A 16,189-nucleotide genomic window follows, 5' to 3' on the forward strand; every position below is an offset into this window, starting at 1 on the left:
ATTTCCAAAGCATCGTCATGATTTCCATCGTCACTGGCATGACACCATGATCTCCATCATATTGATCTATATCAATGTGTCGTCACATGGTCGTCTTGCCAACTATTTCTCTTGCAACTATTGCTATCGCATAGCGATAAAGTAAAGTAATTATTTGGCGCTTGCATCTTATGCAATAAAGAGACAACCATAAGGCTGATAACTTCAACAAAACATGATCATCTTATACAACAACTTATATCTGATCACGTCTTGACCATATCACATCACAACATGCCCTGCAAAAACAAGTTAGACGTCCTCTACTTTGTTGTTGCAAGTTTTATGTGGCTGCTATGGGCTGAGCAAGAACCGTTCTTATGTACGCATCAAAACCACAACGATAGTTTGTCAAGTTAGTGTTGTTTTAACCTTCTCAAGGACCGGGCGTAGCCACACTCGGTTCAACTAAAGTTGGAGAAACTGACACCCGCTAGTCACCTGTGTGCATAGCGCAGTGGTAAAACCAGTCTCGCGTAAGCATACGCATAATGTCGGTCCGGGCCGCTTCATCCAACAATACCACTGAACCAAAGTATGACATGCTGGTAAGCAGTATGATTTATATCGCCCACAACTCACTTGTGTTCTACTTGTGCATATGACATCTACGCATAAAACCTGGCTCGGATGCCACTGTTGGGGAATGTAGTAATTTCAAAAAATTTCCTACGCACACGCAAGATCATGGTGATGCATATCAACGAGAGGGGAGAGTGTTGTCCACGTATGCTCGTAGACCGAAAGCGGAAGCGTTAGCACAACGCGGTTGATGTAGTCGTACGTCTTCACGATCCGACCGATCAAGTACCGAACGTACGGCACCTCCGAGTTCAGCACACGTTCAGCCTGATGACGTCCCTCGAACTCCGATCTAGCCGAGTGTTGAGGGAGAGTTTCGTCAGCACGACAGTGTGGTGACGATGATGATGTTCTACCGACGCAGGGCTTCACCTCAGCACTGCAACAGTATTATCGAGGTGGACTATGGTGGAGGGGGGCACCGCACATGGCTAAAAGATCAAACGATGAGTTGTTGTGTCTCTGGGGTGCCCCCTGCCCCCGTATATAAAGGAGCAAGGGGGGTGCGGCCAGCCTAGAGTGGGGCGCTCCAGGAGGAGTCCTACTCCTGCCGGGAGTAGGACTCCCCCTTTTCCTTGTTGGACTAGGAGAGAGAGGGGAAAGAGGTGGAGGAGAAGAAGGAAGGGGGGGGGCGCCGCCCCCCTCTCCTTGTCCTATTCGGACTAGGGGGAGGGGGAGCGGCCCATGCCCTAGCCGCCTCTCCTCTCTTTCCACCAAGTCCCACTAAGGCCCATTAAGTCCCCGGGGGGTTCCGGTAACTTCCCAGTACTCCGGTAAAATCCCGATTTCACCCGGAACACTTCTGATATCCAAACATAGGCTTCCAATATATCAATCTTCATGTCTCGACCATTTCGAGACTCGTCGTCATGTCTGTGACCACATCCGGGACTCCGAACAACCTTCGGTACATCAAAACATATAAACTCATAATATAATTGTCATCGAAATGTTAAGCGTGCGGACCCTATGGGTTCGAGAACTATGTAGACATGACCGAGACACGTCTCTGGTCAATAACCAATAGCGGAACTTGGATGCTCATATTGGCTCCCACATATTCTATGAAGATCTTTATTGGTCAAACCGCATAACAACATACATTGTTCCCTTTGTCATTGGATGTTACTTGCCCGGGATTCGATCGTCGGTATCTCAATACCTAGTTCAATCTCGTTACCGGCAAGTCTCTTTACTCGTTCCGTAATACATCATCGCACAACTAACTCATTAGTTGCAATGCTTGCAAGGCTTATAGTGATGTGCATTACCGAGTGGGCCCAGAGATACCTCTCCGACAATCGGAGTGACAAATCCTAATCTCGAAATATGCCAACCCAACAAGTACCTTCGGAGACACCTGTAGAGCACCTTTATAATCACCCAGTTATGTTGTGACGTTTGGTGGCACACAAAGTGTTCCTCCGGTAAACGGGAGTTGCATAATCTCATAGTCATAGGAACATGTATAAGTCATGAAGAAAGCAATAGCAACAAACTAAACGATCAAGTGCTAACTTAACAGAATGGGTCAAGTCAATCACATCATTCTCCTAATGATGTGATCCCGTTAATCAAATGACAACTCATGTCTATGGTTAGGAAACATAACCATCTTTGATCAACGAGCTAGTCAAGTAGAGGCATACTAATGACACTCTGTTTGTCTATGTATTGACAAATGTATTATGTTTCCGGTTAATACAATTCTAGCAAGAATAATAAACATTTATCATGATATAAGGAAATAAATAATAACTTTATTATTGCCTCTAGGTCATATTTCCTTCACCTAGTGACTTCCTTCAAGTGTCATCTGAAAGGGGTGTCGTCATCTGGTTGTGTGAACTTGTTCCTTGGGTCCGCCATCTATAGAGTAGAAATGGAGAAGAGTCAGAAATGAGTAGAGAAGAGTATCATGTGGCTTTTCCTAGTGGTCGCGTCCTACAGTCAGCATGTGCTCTGGTGCCATCTTGTAGCAACCCGACCTCAGACGGTCAAGTCTCTATGTTTAAGTGTCATCCCTGGATCGGTATTGCTGACACACACAGTACTCGAGGATTTATAACAGAGTTCAATCACACCCTTATTACATCGAGTGTCTCAAAAAGAGTACTTATTACAATAATATGGCTGAAGGCCATCTAAAATAAGATAACTGTGGAAGCATCAAAGTTAAATGAGTCCATCCAACTCCACGGCAAAAGTGAGTGCACGACAACGACCTAGCGCACCTTACTCTTTGTCTGAAAATTCTGCAACATAATACGTTGCGGCCGTGTAGGTCAGCACATGGAATATGCTGGCAAGATAACACTATAGAGCAATGAACAAATAACAACTATCACTACATGCATATATGGCCGGTGGAGGCTCTATGGTTATTATTTGCATAAAGCTAGTTTTTCCCTACAACAAAGGAATATGTTTTAATTAACTACAAAGTTGGTTGAAATTATTGAGAAGGTACCCCCAACTCAATCCCAAATTAACATGAACAACCCAACAAGTTTTATTAAGTAAAGTGATGAGATCAACATGATAATTCAAGTACCAGATACTCAAGATCTCCATTGCCGGGGACACGGCTAACCATGATTAGTTTGTACACTCTGCAGAGGTTTGTGCACTTTTCCCACAAGACTCGATCTCCTCCGTTGAATTTTTCGCACCACATGATGTTTGAGAAACGGATGCCCGAGACACAATCTTTCCGAGAAGGTCCCACTACTGCAGGATGCTGCTACGCGACACTACGATCAGAGACCCTTCGAGAAACTGTGTGTGATGCAATAATCGCAAACGGTGCTATATGAAAACCATCAGAAATGTATAAAACATTTGCGATTACGGATGCATCAAACACGGTTCATGTTTTAGTTGCGTGTGCGATGAAGGGCATACGATTCAGTTCAATTAACTGTTTGCGATGAGGAGGAACAAAAGAAACGGGCAGCCAGATGAAGGCGTGTGTGATACACAACATACTGTTCACTCGGATGAACTGTTTGTGATTAGGCAACACAAAAAAACAGTTAGCTAGATGAAGGTGTGTGCGATATACAACATACGGTTCACTCGGATGAACTGTTTGTGATTAGGCAACACAAAAGAAACGGTCAACCAGATTAAGGTGTGTGCGATATACGCATGCGGTTCACTCGGCCCTTGCCATCAGTGTGTGACCTATGTGGAAACCGTTCTCTCCCCAGGTGCCTCTTCGTGTGCCGTGGCAACTGTCCACCGCCTCTTCGCCTTTCCCTCTCTATTTGGAACTGCTATCGCATGCTCTTCCTCCCTCCTCCATTCGCCTTCACCCTTCCTTCTGCCATTGTTCGATCATCTTCTCCATGGAGGGAATAAGCCGGAAACGACCCCATTATTCCTGCCCCGATCTGAATGATGGCGCGCTAGAGGAACTCATTGATCGGTGCGACATCATCACCTCTTATAGCATGGCAGGTTCGTTCAAGACCATTCTCGACTGAACTAATAACATTATTACAAGGAACCCAAGGGTCCAGGAGCGGTTTGATCTCCCCTATCTTGTTCTCCATGACCCTGCTAACTGGCGCGGGGACGAGGGAAGCCTCGCCTTGTGCAAGTTGATGCCACTTGATAATGATACATATGATCTTAAGATGCCATCACTTGAGGTCAAGGCTTGGGCAGGCGCAAATGGAGATTGGGTTGTTTACATTGGGTACAACTGCGAGTGGGAACTTGTGAATGTGTACACTCGTCACCGGGTTCCAATTCCAAAAATCTCAGACGACTGCCCAGAGGTTGAGTACACCGGTATTCTACATGAGTTCAAATACAATCATGGTGACTGTCGTCTACGGAAGATAGCAATTTGTCGAGTTCCTAGCCGCTATTGGGATTACTCGAACTATGAAGTTATTGCTATCTTCGACAAGCTTGTTGCCTTCCTTACTTCCACGCCTCGATGGATATTGCTCAAAATTCAATTTCTGTACATGGATGAGTACTATGATGCAATTCAATACGAGGGTCTTGTGTTTGCTGCCACCACTCGTGGCACTATTTTTGCATGGAATCATCATGCTTTCGGTACGTTTGTCTTCCACTGTAGTTATAATTGTTTCATCCACATGCATCCGGGTTAGCTAGTTTCCCTTTACTAATTAATTAAACTTCTTGTGTTTGCATGGTCCTGTGAACATTCCACCACCTATACTTTTAAATTTTTATAACCAAGGTGGAGATGATGATGCTGATGATCACGAGCATTAGGACGAGCTGGACCCATATACTCAATGGTGCCTGGCAACTTATTCTGATGGATCACCTCTTCTTCTTGTCTGTATACGGGGCACTGCTGATGTTACTAAGGAAGCAGGTGTTGTCTCGCATGGTCTCACTCTCCGGACCTATTCCAACATCCGTTGCAGGGTATTCAGGGTGGATACTAGTGTACTAGTGCCAACAACTTCTCCCTGCTTCAGTATTGAAAGTCTTGGAGGAAACTCACTCTTCCTTGGAAAAAACTATCCAATGATGGTGGAAGGCGATCCAGCTACTATTGACACAACGTTACTACCATTTATAGAAGCAACTGTATCTATACCTCGATCGGACATTGCTATGCTTCCCTACCGTCCCAATATGGGTCCTCACATAGGCCACTTCAGCCTGGATGATCAGTCCCGCATTTGTCTCGAGATTGACAGTAGCTGGTCCATCCTAGAGAATCACTGCTGGTTCAAAGCAAGCGTTTCCAACGTCGACGAGTGGTTGAGCTGAAGTTCATTTCATCGCTTTGTTATTTGTTGTGTGAGAAAAACTTTACTAGAATGTTTTGTTGGAAATGATCTATAATCCAACGTGTATCCTCATTGTTGTTGTGGGCTGATGACTTGTTGTATGTAATCAATGGTACATTTTCATATGCGTCCATCAACTCATGTGCTAGTGGTGTCCATATGAACAGTGCTAGTGATTTTAGTTGCAAAAATTAGATAGTGCTAGTGATTTTTAGCTGCATATTTTGACAAATCGTAGTGTTACATGGTTGACAAATGGCAATGTTACTAGATAAACAAATGTCAATCTTTCTAGTTTGACAAATGGAAACATACCCAAAATGACAGATATGCAAATCTCACCCAATTGTTTGTATGTGGTTGCACACGGATCATGCAAAACAACCGTTTGCATTGAAGGGATGTAGAAATCCTGCTCGGCACATTTTTCCTTGGCTTCCTGGGGAAGCTGTCGGTTTGCATCCGGGTGTTCTAACTAAAACATTTGGGATGAGTTTTTTATATTTAAAAACCATTGACGTTTTTTTCAAACAAAAATCATTTGATAAGTCTGTACATTAAGAGAGAGAAAACGCAAGTTCGTTCAAACCATATCTTTCATTCAGTCACACTACGAATTTATATTCATATGATCGAGAATTCAAGATACAGTATTAAACCCCCAAAAACTATTTCCGGCGGCGGCGGAGGCGGCGTGCCGCGCCGTCGTTGTCGTTGTTGTCCCCCGGGACACCGTTGTTGAAGTCTTCAAGGCAGCACAAAATGCTATTCACATGTAAATCAAACATCATGTCGTCACGCGATCGATGGGCGCAGCGTGGGAGGACGGAAACTGGCGCCGCTGAGAGGTAGCGGTCGACGGCAGCATCCCATGCTGCTGAGGGGGGCACGCACATAGGCACGGGCGCGGTGGGTGCAGCCAAACGCACGGGGGCCGGCGCCATGATGGGTGGAGGGGCGTGCATGGGCACGGGCGCTGGCGCTGGCATGTACACGAGCTCGCGTGGGTCCATGGAGACCTCGCTGACGCCCGTGGCTTCCAGCTCTGCGATAGTGCTCGGCGACCAGCCCGTCAATGCTACGGGATGGTCGCTGGCGCGGGCGCGGGGATGGGAGCAGGGATGGGAGTGGGGGCAGCAATCGCCTTGGCCAGCTCGTTCTGGGCCATGTCCATGAGGCCCCATTCCTCCTTATGTTCTATCTCCTCTGTCTCGGAGTCGACTTCACCAAACTTGAAGACTAGTGGCAGATGATCGTTCTGCGGCATGGCGTTGGTGGAGGTCTGCGGCTGTGGGAGGGAGGGGAATGGGAGGCGAACAGTAAGACCGCCCATATTAAACAACGGCTCGGGCGCCATTAATGGAGAGAAAGGCGGGCAGCCATGGAAGTCAAAGGGCTCGCTTCCTAGTGAGCCTGCGCAGCATACAGCTCACACGCTTCCCGGTGAGCCTGCGCATTGGAGGACATCTTGCACGCCTCTCGGTCAGCCTGCACACTGGACTGCGCTCGCACGCCTCCCGTTCAGTCAAGGTCAAGCAGTTGTCCGCATGGCACCTCCTACAGCCATTAAAACCAAGACACGTGGCGTCACGTGAATGGTTAAAAGAACACACATGGTTTGAATTCTACAAACGTTTGAGATATTAAAGTGGCAGGTATTTTTTCAAAATGCCTTTGTTGGCTGTCATTATTCGAGTGCGCCTTCTCTCAAAATGGACACGAAAAATGCCACAGCATGTTGGGTGCCATTCCATGATAGCATGCCAAGTTTCATGAATTTCAGACGAGTTTTGGATTTACTAGAATTTTAAAACCAGGCATCTCAATGTTTTGCCGGCAATCAACGGTGCCCTGGTGTTTGAAATTCATTCCCATTTCTTGCATGGGACCTAAGAATGCACCCAAGGACACATATTTGATTTTTCAACCAATTTATATGCACTGGAGCATGTGCATGTAGTTCAAATTTGAATTATGCACATAAATGCATTGAAAACTCAGTTAATGCATAAAAATATCCAAACGAACCGCGAAAAATCCGAAAAATTGACACAACACTCCTGTTGTTCTATCTTGACACGAGAAAATTTATGAACGCAATAAGAGGCAATGGATATCATTTCGTACCCAAAGGTGGGACGTTCTCTACCGAAACCATCATGCTAGTTGTGAGAAGCTCTGGTTTGTGAGAAGCGTATACCCGAACTTGCCCCGAATGGGACAATTTTTTACCACGGCATGTTGATGCCACTCCATGATAGCATGCCAAGTTTCATGAATTTCAGACGAGTTATGGATTTACTAGAATTTAAAAACTAGGCATCTCAACATTTTGCCGGCAATCAACAGTGCCTTGGTGTTTGAATTTCATTCTCATCTTTTGCATGGGACCTAGAAATTCACCCAAGGACACCGATTCGATTTTTCAACCAACTTTAGTGCATTGGAGCATGTCCTTATAGTTCAATTTTGAATTATGCACATAAAATGCCTAGAAAATCAAGTTAATGCATAAAAATGTCCAAACGAATGCCGAAAAATCACAAAATTGACACAACACTCCTGTTGTTCTATGTTGACACTAGAAAAAATCTGAAAGCAATAAGAGGCTATGGATATCATTTCGTCCCCAAAGGTGGGACGTTCCCTATCGAAACCATCATGCTTGTTGTGAGAAACTATGGTTTGTGAGAAGCTTACACCCGAACCTGCCCCAAATGGGACAAAATTTTTACCACGACATGTTGATGCCGCTCCATGATAGCATGCCAAGTTTCATGAATTTCAGATGAGTTACGGATTTATTGGAATTTAAAAACCAGACATCTCAACGTTTTTCCGGCAATAAACAGTGCCCTGGTGTTTGAATTTCATTCCAATCTGTTGCATGGGACCTAGAAATTCACCCTAGGACACACATGTGATTTTTCAACCATCTTTGTTGCATTGGACCATGTGCTTGTAGTTCAAATTTTAAATATGCACATAAAATGCCTACAAAACCTAGTTAATGTATAAAAAAGGCTAAACGAACCCCGAAAAATTCCAAGATTAAACACAACATTCCTGTTGTTCTATGTTTACACTAGAATTTTTTTGAAAGCAATAAGAGGCAATGGATATCGTCCCATCCCCAAAGGTGGTACGTTCCCTATCAAAACCATCATGCTTGTTGTGAGAAGCTTTGGTTTGTGAGAAGCTTATACCCAAACCCGTCCCAAATGGGAAAAAAATTTCACCATGGCATGTTGATGCCGCTCCATGATAGCATGCCATGTTTCATGAGTTTCAGACGAGTTTTGGATTTACCAGAATTTAAAAACCAGGTATCTCAATGTTTTGCTGGCAATCAATAGAGCCATGGTGTTTGAAATTCATTCCTGTCTCTTGCATGGGACCTAAGCATGCACCCAAGGACACACATGTGATTTTTCAACCAATTTATATGCACTAGAGCATGTGCATGTAGTTCCATTTTGAATTATGCACATAAAATGCCTAGAAAACTCAGTTAATGCATAAAAATGTCCAAACGAACCCCGAAAAATCCCAAATATTAACACAACACTCATGTTGTTCTATGTTGACACGAGAAATTTTTTGAAAGCAATAAGAGGCAATGGATATTGTTTCGTCCCCAAAGGTGGTACGTACGTTCCCTACCGAAACCACCAGGCTTGTTGTGAGAAGCTCTAGTTTGTGAGAAGCATAAACCCAAACCTGCCCCAAATGGGACAATTTTTTTACCACGGCATGTTCATGCCGCTCTATGATAGCATGCCAAGTTTCATGAATTTCAGAAGAGTTTTGGATTTACTAGAATTTAAAAATCAGGCATCTCAATGTTTTGCCGGTAATCAACGGTGCCCTGGTGTTTGAAATTCATTCCCATTTCTTGCATGGGACCTAAGCATGCACCCAGAGACACATATTTAATTTTTCAACCAATTTATATGCATTGGAGCATGTGCATGTAGTTCAAATTTGAATTATGCACATAAATGCATTGAAAACTCAGTTAATGCATAAAAATGTCCAAATGAACCCCGGAAATTCCCAAAAATTTACACAACACTCCTATTGTTCTATGCTGACACAAGAAAAAATTTGAAAGCAATAAGAGGCAATGGATATCGTTTCATCCACAAAGGTGGGACGTTCCCTATCGAAACCATCATGCTTGTTGTGAGAAGCTCTGGTTTGTGAGAAGCATGTACCCGAACCTGCCCCAAATGGGACAAATTTTTTACCACGGCATGTTGATGCCGCTCCATGATTGTATGCCAAGTTTCATGAATTTTAGACAAGTTTTGGATTTACTAGAATTTAAAAGGGATTTTTATTTCTGTGCCCCTAGTTCCTTAGCTCTACTCATTCATCCCCACTCTGTTAACTTTTGCTCACTTTTCCCCAATCCTTGCCCGAAACCCTCATAACTGGTTATAAAGGACGTTGTCATCGGGTCAATTGCTTTAACCGTTAGCTAACGAGTGGGGCCGCGTATACGTGGGCGCATGCAAGGCCGCGGTCGTGGGGTAGCACGTGTCCATGGACATGCCTGACACGTCCCATCATATAAAGAGGGCAACCACCTCCATCACCCCTACCATTTTCCCCCAAATCCCCTCGCTGTCGCATCGTCTTCCTCTGTACGCCGTTGTCGTCTCGCTCTCCTCCACTGCCTCCACCGCACAGTCTCGCTCTCCCCCACCGCATCCTCTTCCTCACCTTCATCGCCTCCATCTGTCAGATTGCCGACGCTCGTGGCTACACCGGCGCAGCGACCGGAGATGTGGTGGAGCTGCAGGGTCAGGGCGCGGTGACCGCGGATGTCGGTGGCGTCCACGGCGGTGCGGGGAAACTCGCAACGGCTGTGGATGTGGCAGGCTCCGCCTCATCGCTGCAGAAGGTGACGGCGTCGAGCAGCGCAGTCCATCCTGATGCCCCCGTTGCGCCGCCTGCCGTGGAGGAGCAGGTATTTGCACTTGCTTAGCTTGTAGAGTTAGTTCGATTGTGATTCATACAGTAGTTTAGATGGTTAGAGTAGTTGGTTTGACGGATGGTCCGGGGTTTTTTGTATGGGTTGGGGGATGGGGGTTTTTGGACTAGGGTTTGTTGGATAAATTGGTTGCAAAAATGCTAGCTAGATGTTGTGAACTATGATTTTAGGTGCTGCAATGATTGGGGTTTTTAGATTTGTTTTTAGATTTGGATAAATTCATTGCAAAAATGCTAGATGTCGTGAACACATTGGGGTTTTTAATGCTATGATGCTTATTAGATTTGTTTTTAGCACTCACAGATTGGGGTTTTTAATGCTACTCAAGTTATTTGATTCAAGTTATATTAGCTCTGTTGTTCACAATATGTCCACAATATGTAGTCATATTAGCTCTGTTGTTCAATGTGTGTGCATGACAATGGAAAATGCAAATAGGATCATGGTATATTAGCCCTATGATCAAGTGTGCATATCTAAATTTCAATATGTAGTTATATTAGCTCTGTTTTTCAATGTGTGTGCATGATAATGGAAAATGAAAATAGGATCATAGTATATTAGCCCTATGATCAATGTGTCATCTGTGCATATCTAAATTTTCAATTGGCTTATGTATTTACTAGTGATGGATGTAATTGTATATTCAGGAGGAGGATGGTTGGGGGAAGAGGAGGAAGATAGACTATACTTTTGACGACCCGTACGATCCAGCGTATGGTGACGACGAAGAGTATGAGGTAAGCCTACTTGAAATTTAGATTGTTCATTTAGTTCGTTTGACATGGTGTATTCCCATGAATCTATAATGTACTAATGTAATTCATTTGTGTGTGCAGTATGTTTCTAGGGAATATGTGGATGTGGACCACGGCAACTTCGCCTCCTTCAAAGAGAAGGAAGAGGAGAAGATCAGGGTCAAGGGCATGGATTACTACTACAAGGGCAAGACCAAAACTTGGCGCTGCCCCTACTGCACCACCAAGCCAAAGCCAGAGTCTGGTCGCTTCATTCACCTTCTAGCTCATGCAGAAGATTTGGCCATCCACAGCGAGGACTACGAGATCATGGGGCAGCATGCTGCCCTAGCCAAAGTCATGTCTCCCCTTCCCTGATGTCATGATGTTATGATGTGTTTTAAGTATTTTAGGTTGCTTGGTGAACTATGTGGGTGAACTATGTTTGTGAACAGGATGTGGGTTACCTTTTGGTGGTTGGATGAATTTTATATGCATGTGGTTATCTATGTTGGGTATTTTGTGTTTTTAAATTTATCTACTATGATTTGTTTCAGTATTTTGAAAGTTCAGGTGCTGCAATCATCACACATATGCTGCAAATATGCTACAATCCATCATTTTATCAAGGGTTCCCTTTTATCAAATATTCCAGTAACAGAGCAAAAAACAACATTTTAATGAAGATGTATTATCAACTATCTATGTTTGTGTAGGAGATCATGTGTGCAAAATTTGAGGTGGTTTAGAGGAGCTCAAATAAATTTTAATTTGAGAAATGTGCTCCAAATAAGCTCCCAGGCTAGGGTAAACATCCCATTTATAATCACATAAGACAAGATTAATATAAAATTATAGGCCAAGTTTATTATTTTTGAATTAATCTTCATATTTCTACATTTTCTTTTGAAAACATATGCTTTAATGTAAAAACTATAAAAAACATGTTTTGAAATATGAAAATGGAAAAGTAACTTCAGATCCTTCTTATTCACTTTAAAATAAAGCTTTAGTGATTTTTTTTATTTTTTTAAAAAATTTCAAAAACAGAAGGTACCACCACCTCCTCTCCTTGAACTCTATGAAATCATGTACATGATAGCTCATATGTGTGAAGGTTTTCTCATGAAAATAAACATAGAGCAAGTTTACGATTTTTGGTTGGTAACATGTCACATAAGAAAATATTGTGAGCAGGTTTTATATATTTTTTTATTTTTTAAAAATTAATGGTGCTCATTTGACCTCGATCGTGCGAGTTAGGTTTTTTTTCATGAAAATGGCCATAGATTCAGTTTAGTATTTTTCCTTGTTAGTTTTTCTTATAAAATGATGACGGCGAAGGTTTCATATTTTTCGATTTTTTAAAATTAGTTATGCTCAGTCAAAGCCTTCGAAACCCCGTTGACCAGCTCAAAACCCCTCTAAACCCCGCGGGGTTTCGCCTAACCCTAGCTCCCAACGTCAGCCATTCGATCATACCCTCGCGCCAAGCGATGGCCCTCAGATCTGGCCTTGTAGAAGGAACTAGGTGGGTGTGACACCCGGATATTTAGGCTACAGTAATCCCGCGTTAATGATGCCTCATCACCTCGGTTACTGCTGATAATCTCGCGTTAGTTCAAAACGGTTTCAAATTCAAAATTTGAATTAAAGTTAAAACAATTAAAGTTTTCAAAAGTCAAAACTAAAATGTTCGACGTGTTGAAAATATTCCCTAACTATTTGTCATGTAGAAACCATGTTTTTATATAAGGCCTAAATATTTAAAATGAGCAAAAACAGAAAAAAGAAAAATAAATAAAAGGAGGAAAAAAGGGAAAAACCCCCCTGCTGGGCCATGGTCTAGCTGGCCACCGGGCCAACCAGGCCGGCCCAGTCGCGCCCCATCCCACTCTCCATAACCTCCCCCACTCTGGTCAAACCTTAGCGCTCCCCACCCCACTTTCCCCACTCCTTCCTCTGCTCCCCCCAATCCCGATCGCATCGGGCGCTCGAAGGCGCCCCTCATCGCGCCGATCGCGTCGCCATCGCCCCTGACGCCCCTAGAAATCGTCAACCACCCCGACGCCGCTGGACCGCGCCGTTGCCCGGAGCCCCATGGGCCTCGCTGGAGCCACCCCATCGCCCCCGACCTCATCGCCTTGTCCCCGTCGTCGCTCGTCGTCGTCTCCGACCACCACCCGGACCACCGCTGCCACGAACCCTACGACGCCGCCGTGAGCACCGCTCCTTCTCCTCTGCCCCGCTCCGCCGCACATGCGTTCGGCTACCCGCACCGCTTGCCTCCCGTAGCCACGGCCATCCGCCGCTGCCCTCGCACGCCCGCCTCTGCATGGCACTTCGGCCTTGCGCGCCTACTGCTCCCGCCGGCTCTGCTCGCCGCGACCGAGCCTCTCCCTCACCCCGCGGTCACCGCGCTCCGCCTCATCCGTGCCCGCGCCGCTGGCTCGCCGGCCGCGCCCTCGCCCCTGTTGTTTGCACGCTGCGTTGCTGCTGCGATTGCGGCGGCGGCTGCTACGGCCCCGCTCCGCCCTATCGCCTGCATCCCCCTGCTGCAGCTACGCCCGCAACACCGCGCCCTTGGCCACACCGCCCGGGCCTCGCCTCCGTCGCCCTGCTTCCACTCCGCCACGGCCTCCCCCCGTCCACGGCCACCGGCGCCAAGCCGCGCGCCCGCCTCCGCCGCTTGCCTGCACAGTTTCCCCTGCACGCGGCCTCGCCTAGTGCCCCCCGGGCTCCGCCTCCGGCCATTGTCACCGATCGTCGCCCGCATCGGCCGCCCGCACATCGGCCCCCCGCCGCGCCCCTGCATTTGGGTGGCACCCGTGCTCTGTGCCCAGCGCCCGATCCACTATGGCCTCAAGGGCCACAAACAGATGGGGCCCACGCCCTTAAAACGTTTTAAAAAACAAACAAAAACAAATAATAATAATAATAATAATAATAAATTAATTAATTAACTAAACTAGTCGTCAGCCCGTGCGTGCGCACGGGCTAATTAAATAATATTGCGTTGAAATCTATATCATTAACATTGATGATGTGTTTTGCAAGGATATCGAACTTGAGGATTGATGGGAAGTTATATAATAGAAATGAGTTAGTTGGATGTAACCACGTTAATTAATGAGATGACACGAAAAAATAATTTGTGCCGAGATAACTTGATATAAGTTATTTGTAAATATGATGAAATAAGTTTCATATAAATTCAGTAGTATTCGAAGTCGTCAAGTTATTGCCTAATTGCTTAGCCGTACTCCATTGGCGATCTTAGAAAGTGCTATGTTTTTCTTAATGATAAACGATTGTCTTCCTTAAATAAGATCAATCTAGAAAAAACTATAAGAGAAATATTCACACATAGTTCATATGCATGACACTTCATATATCCTTGAAACTAATTGGGTAAGGAAAAAAATCTAAAGAAAGAACACACCTTATTCAAGTGAGGTAAGAAACTAAGGGACGATACAACAAATAAGTTGGAATTTAACAAACAACCTTAACACATTTTAAACTTGAAGAATGCTACAATTTCCAGAGAGATTTTGTTGAACATCACAGCACAGATCCTTACATATAACTCTTTTGTATTAGATGCACTTGAACAACATATTCGAATATGTGTCATACTTAAATTCGGAGCATAGCCAGTACATATATGCAACACAGCACAACCCTGATGAAGGCTAACGCATCTCCATATGCTTACATTGTTTATCATGAAACTGCTAATTACATGTACTTACGTGTGTACAGTTGTAAAAACTTTCTTCAATGTTTAATTAACCTTGGTCGCTTGGTTATAAAAGGGGGAAGAGTAACAGGGTTCGGTCAATCCCATCACTATTTTTTGCGACAGTCTAAAATACAAATTATAATGAATAATGATTAGTGGATGAGCAATGTCCTTGTACAACTACTCATAATCGTCGGAAAGCATTTTTCAAAGGCCGCCCCAAATCAGAGAAATTATTCACTCTATTGTTCATCTATACAGAGAAAATCAGAATTACAAAAATAAAAATTACCTTTCCCATCTAGCATTAAATACGAACACATACCTCATCAAGCATCGATCCTCATCCTGTTGTGTATTCATCTTTGATCAGAACATAGTGTACTCAGACTACTTTGTGTACGCCATCACCCATATCTGATGAAAGAGGAGGAGAGAAATTGAGACATTGTGAAGATGTGGATTTATAGTACATATGGGTACAATCTCAGTTGAGTGTTGCAGTTTTAATTAACATAACCAATAAGAGAAAACATTTAGATGGCTTGAGAAACCTCAGCATAGCCCTGATGAAGGCTAGCACATCTCCATATGCGTACCATTGTCTATGTAAAACTGCTAGTTACATATATATCTTTACGTGCCTACAGTTGGACACACGGGCCTTGAGTCTGGGCACGTGTACACGCCACGCAACTACATGAGTTGATTGATCAACGTTAGTTAGTCCGGGCAACATCCAAAATTAGATGATTGGTTGTCTTTTTGTTTGACAAACTGTGCATATATACTGGAAAGATGTACAGAATATGAACAGATTTAATAATTTATAAAAAAAGTACATATGAGATTTCCTTATTGAGAACACAAAGACACCGGAAAAGGAGGACAACAGATTGCAAGTGCTGGATAACAATTGACCTAACAAAAGTGGTTATGATTCACATGCTGTCGAAGAGACTAAAACAGATGTATTAATCCAGCAACATCAGCAGCTATATTACCTTACACTCGTTATCGGGAACTATGAATCCTCTGTTTCTTCCACGAACTGGCTAGAGTATGAACTCTCGCCAAATTGCATTAAATTCATGCGTATAGTAATTACACTTGCAAGGGAAAGCATGAGGCAATTCATGCGTATAGTAATATGGTAGTAGTACTCCCTGGCAGTACAACGGGCTAATAGATGGGTGGAGTCCATAGCAAATATATATAAATATATGGTAGTAGTAGTCCTTTTGCTTTACGCTGTCCTAATTAATCAAATATAAATATCAGTAGTTCGAACACTTACAGG

The 16,189-nt window shown here is 44.2% G+C and overlaps 1 protein-coding gene across 1 annotated transcript; it reads left to right on the forward strand.

Moving 5' to 3' along the window:
• The first annotated feature begins 9,956 nt into the window (after positions 1–9,956).
• LOC147961680 (uncharacterized) lies at positions 9,957–11,522 on the forward strand. Its single transcript, XM_087533899.1, has 4 exons — positions 9,957–10,057; positions 10,104–10,383; positions 11,058–11,147; positions 11,247–11,522. The coding sequence occupies exons 1-4, from the start codon at positions 9,957–9,959 to the stop codon at positions 11,520–11,522; spliced, it is 747 nt and encodes a 248-aa protein (XP_087390025.1).
• The last annotated feature ends 4,667 nt before the right edge of the window (positions 11,523–16,189 follow it).

The sequence above is a fragment of the Triticum urartu genome, chromosome 7A (genome assembly GCF_056163025.1).
Source record: "Triticum urartu cultivar PI428250 chromosome 7A, HENAU_Tu73, whole genome shotgun sequence".
Taxonomy (NCBI): domain Eukaryota; kingdom Viridiplantae; phylum Streptophyta; class Magnoliopsida; order Poales; family Poaceae; genus Triticum; species Triticum urartu.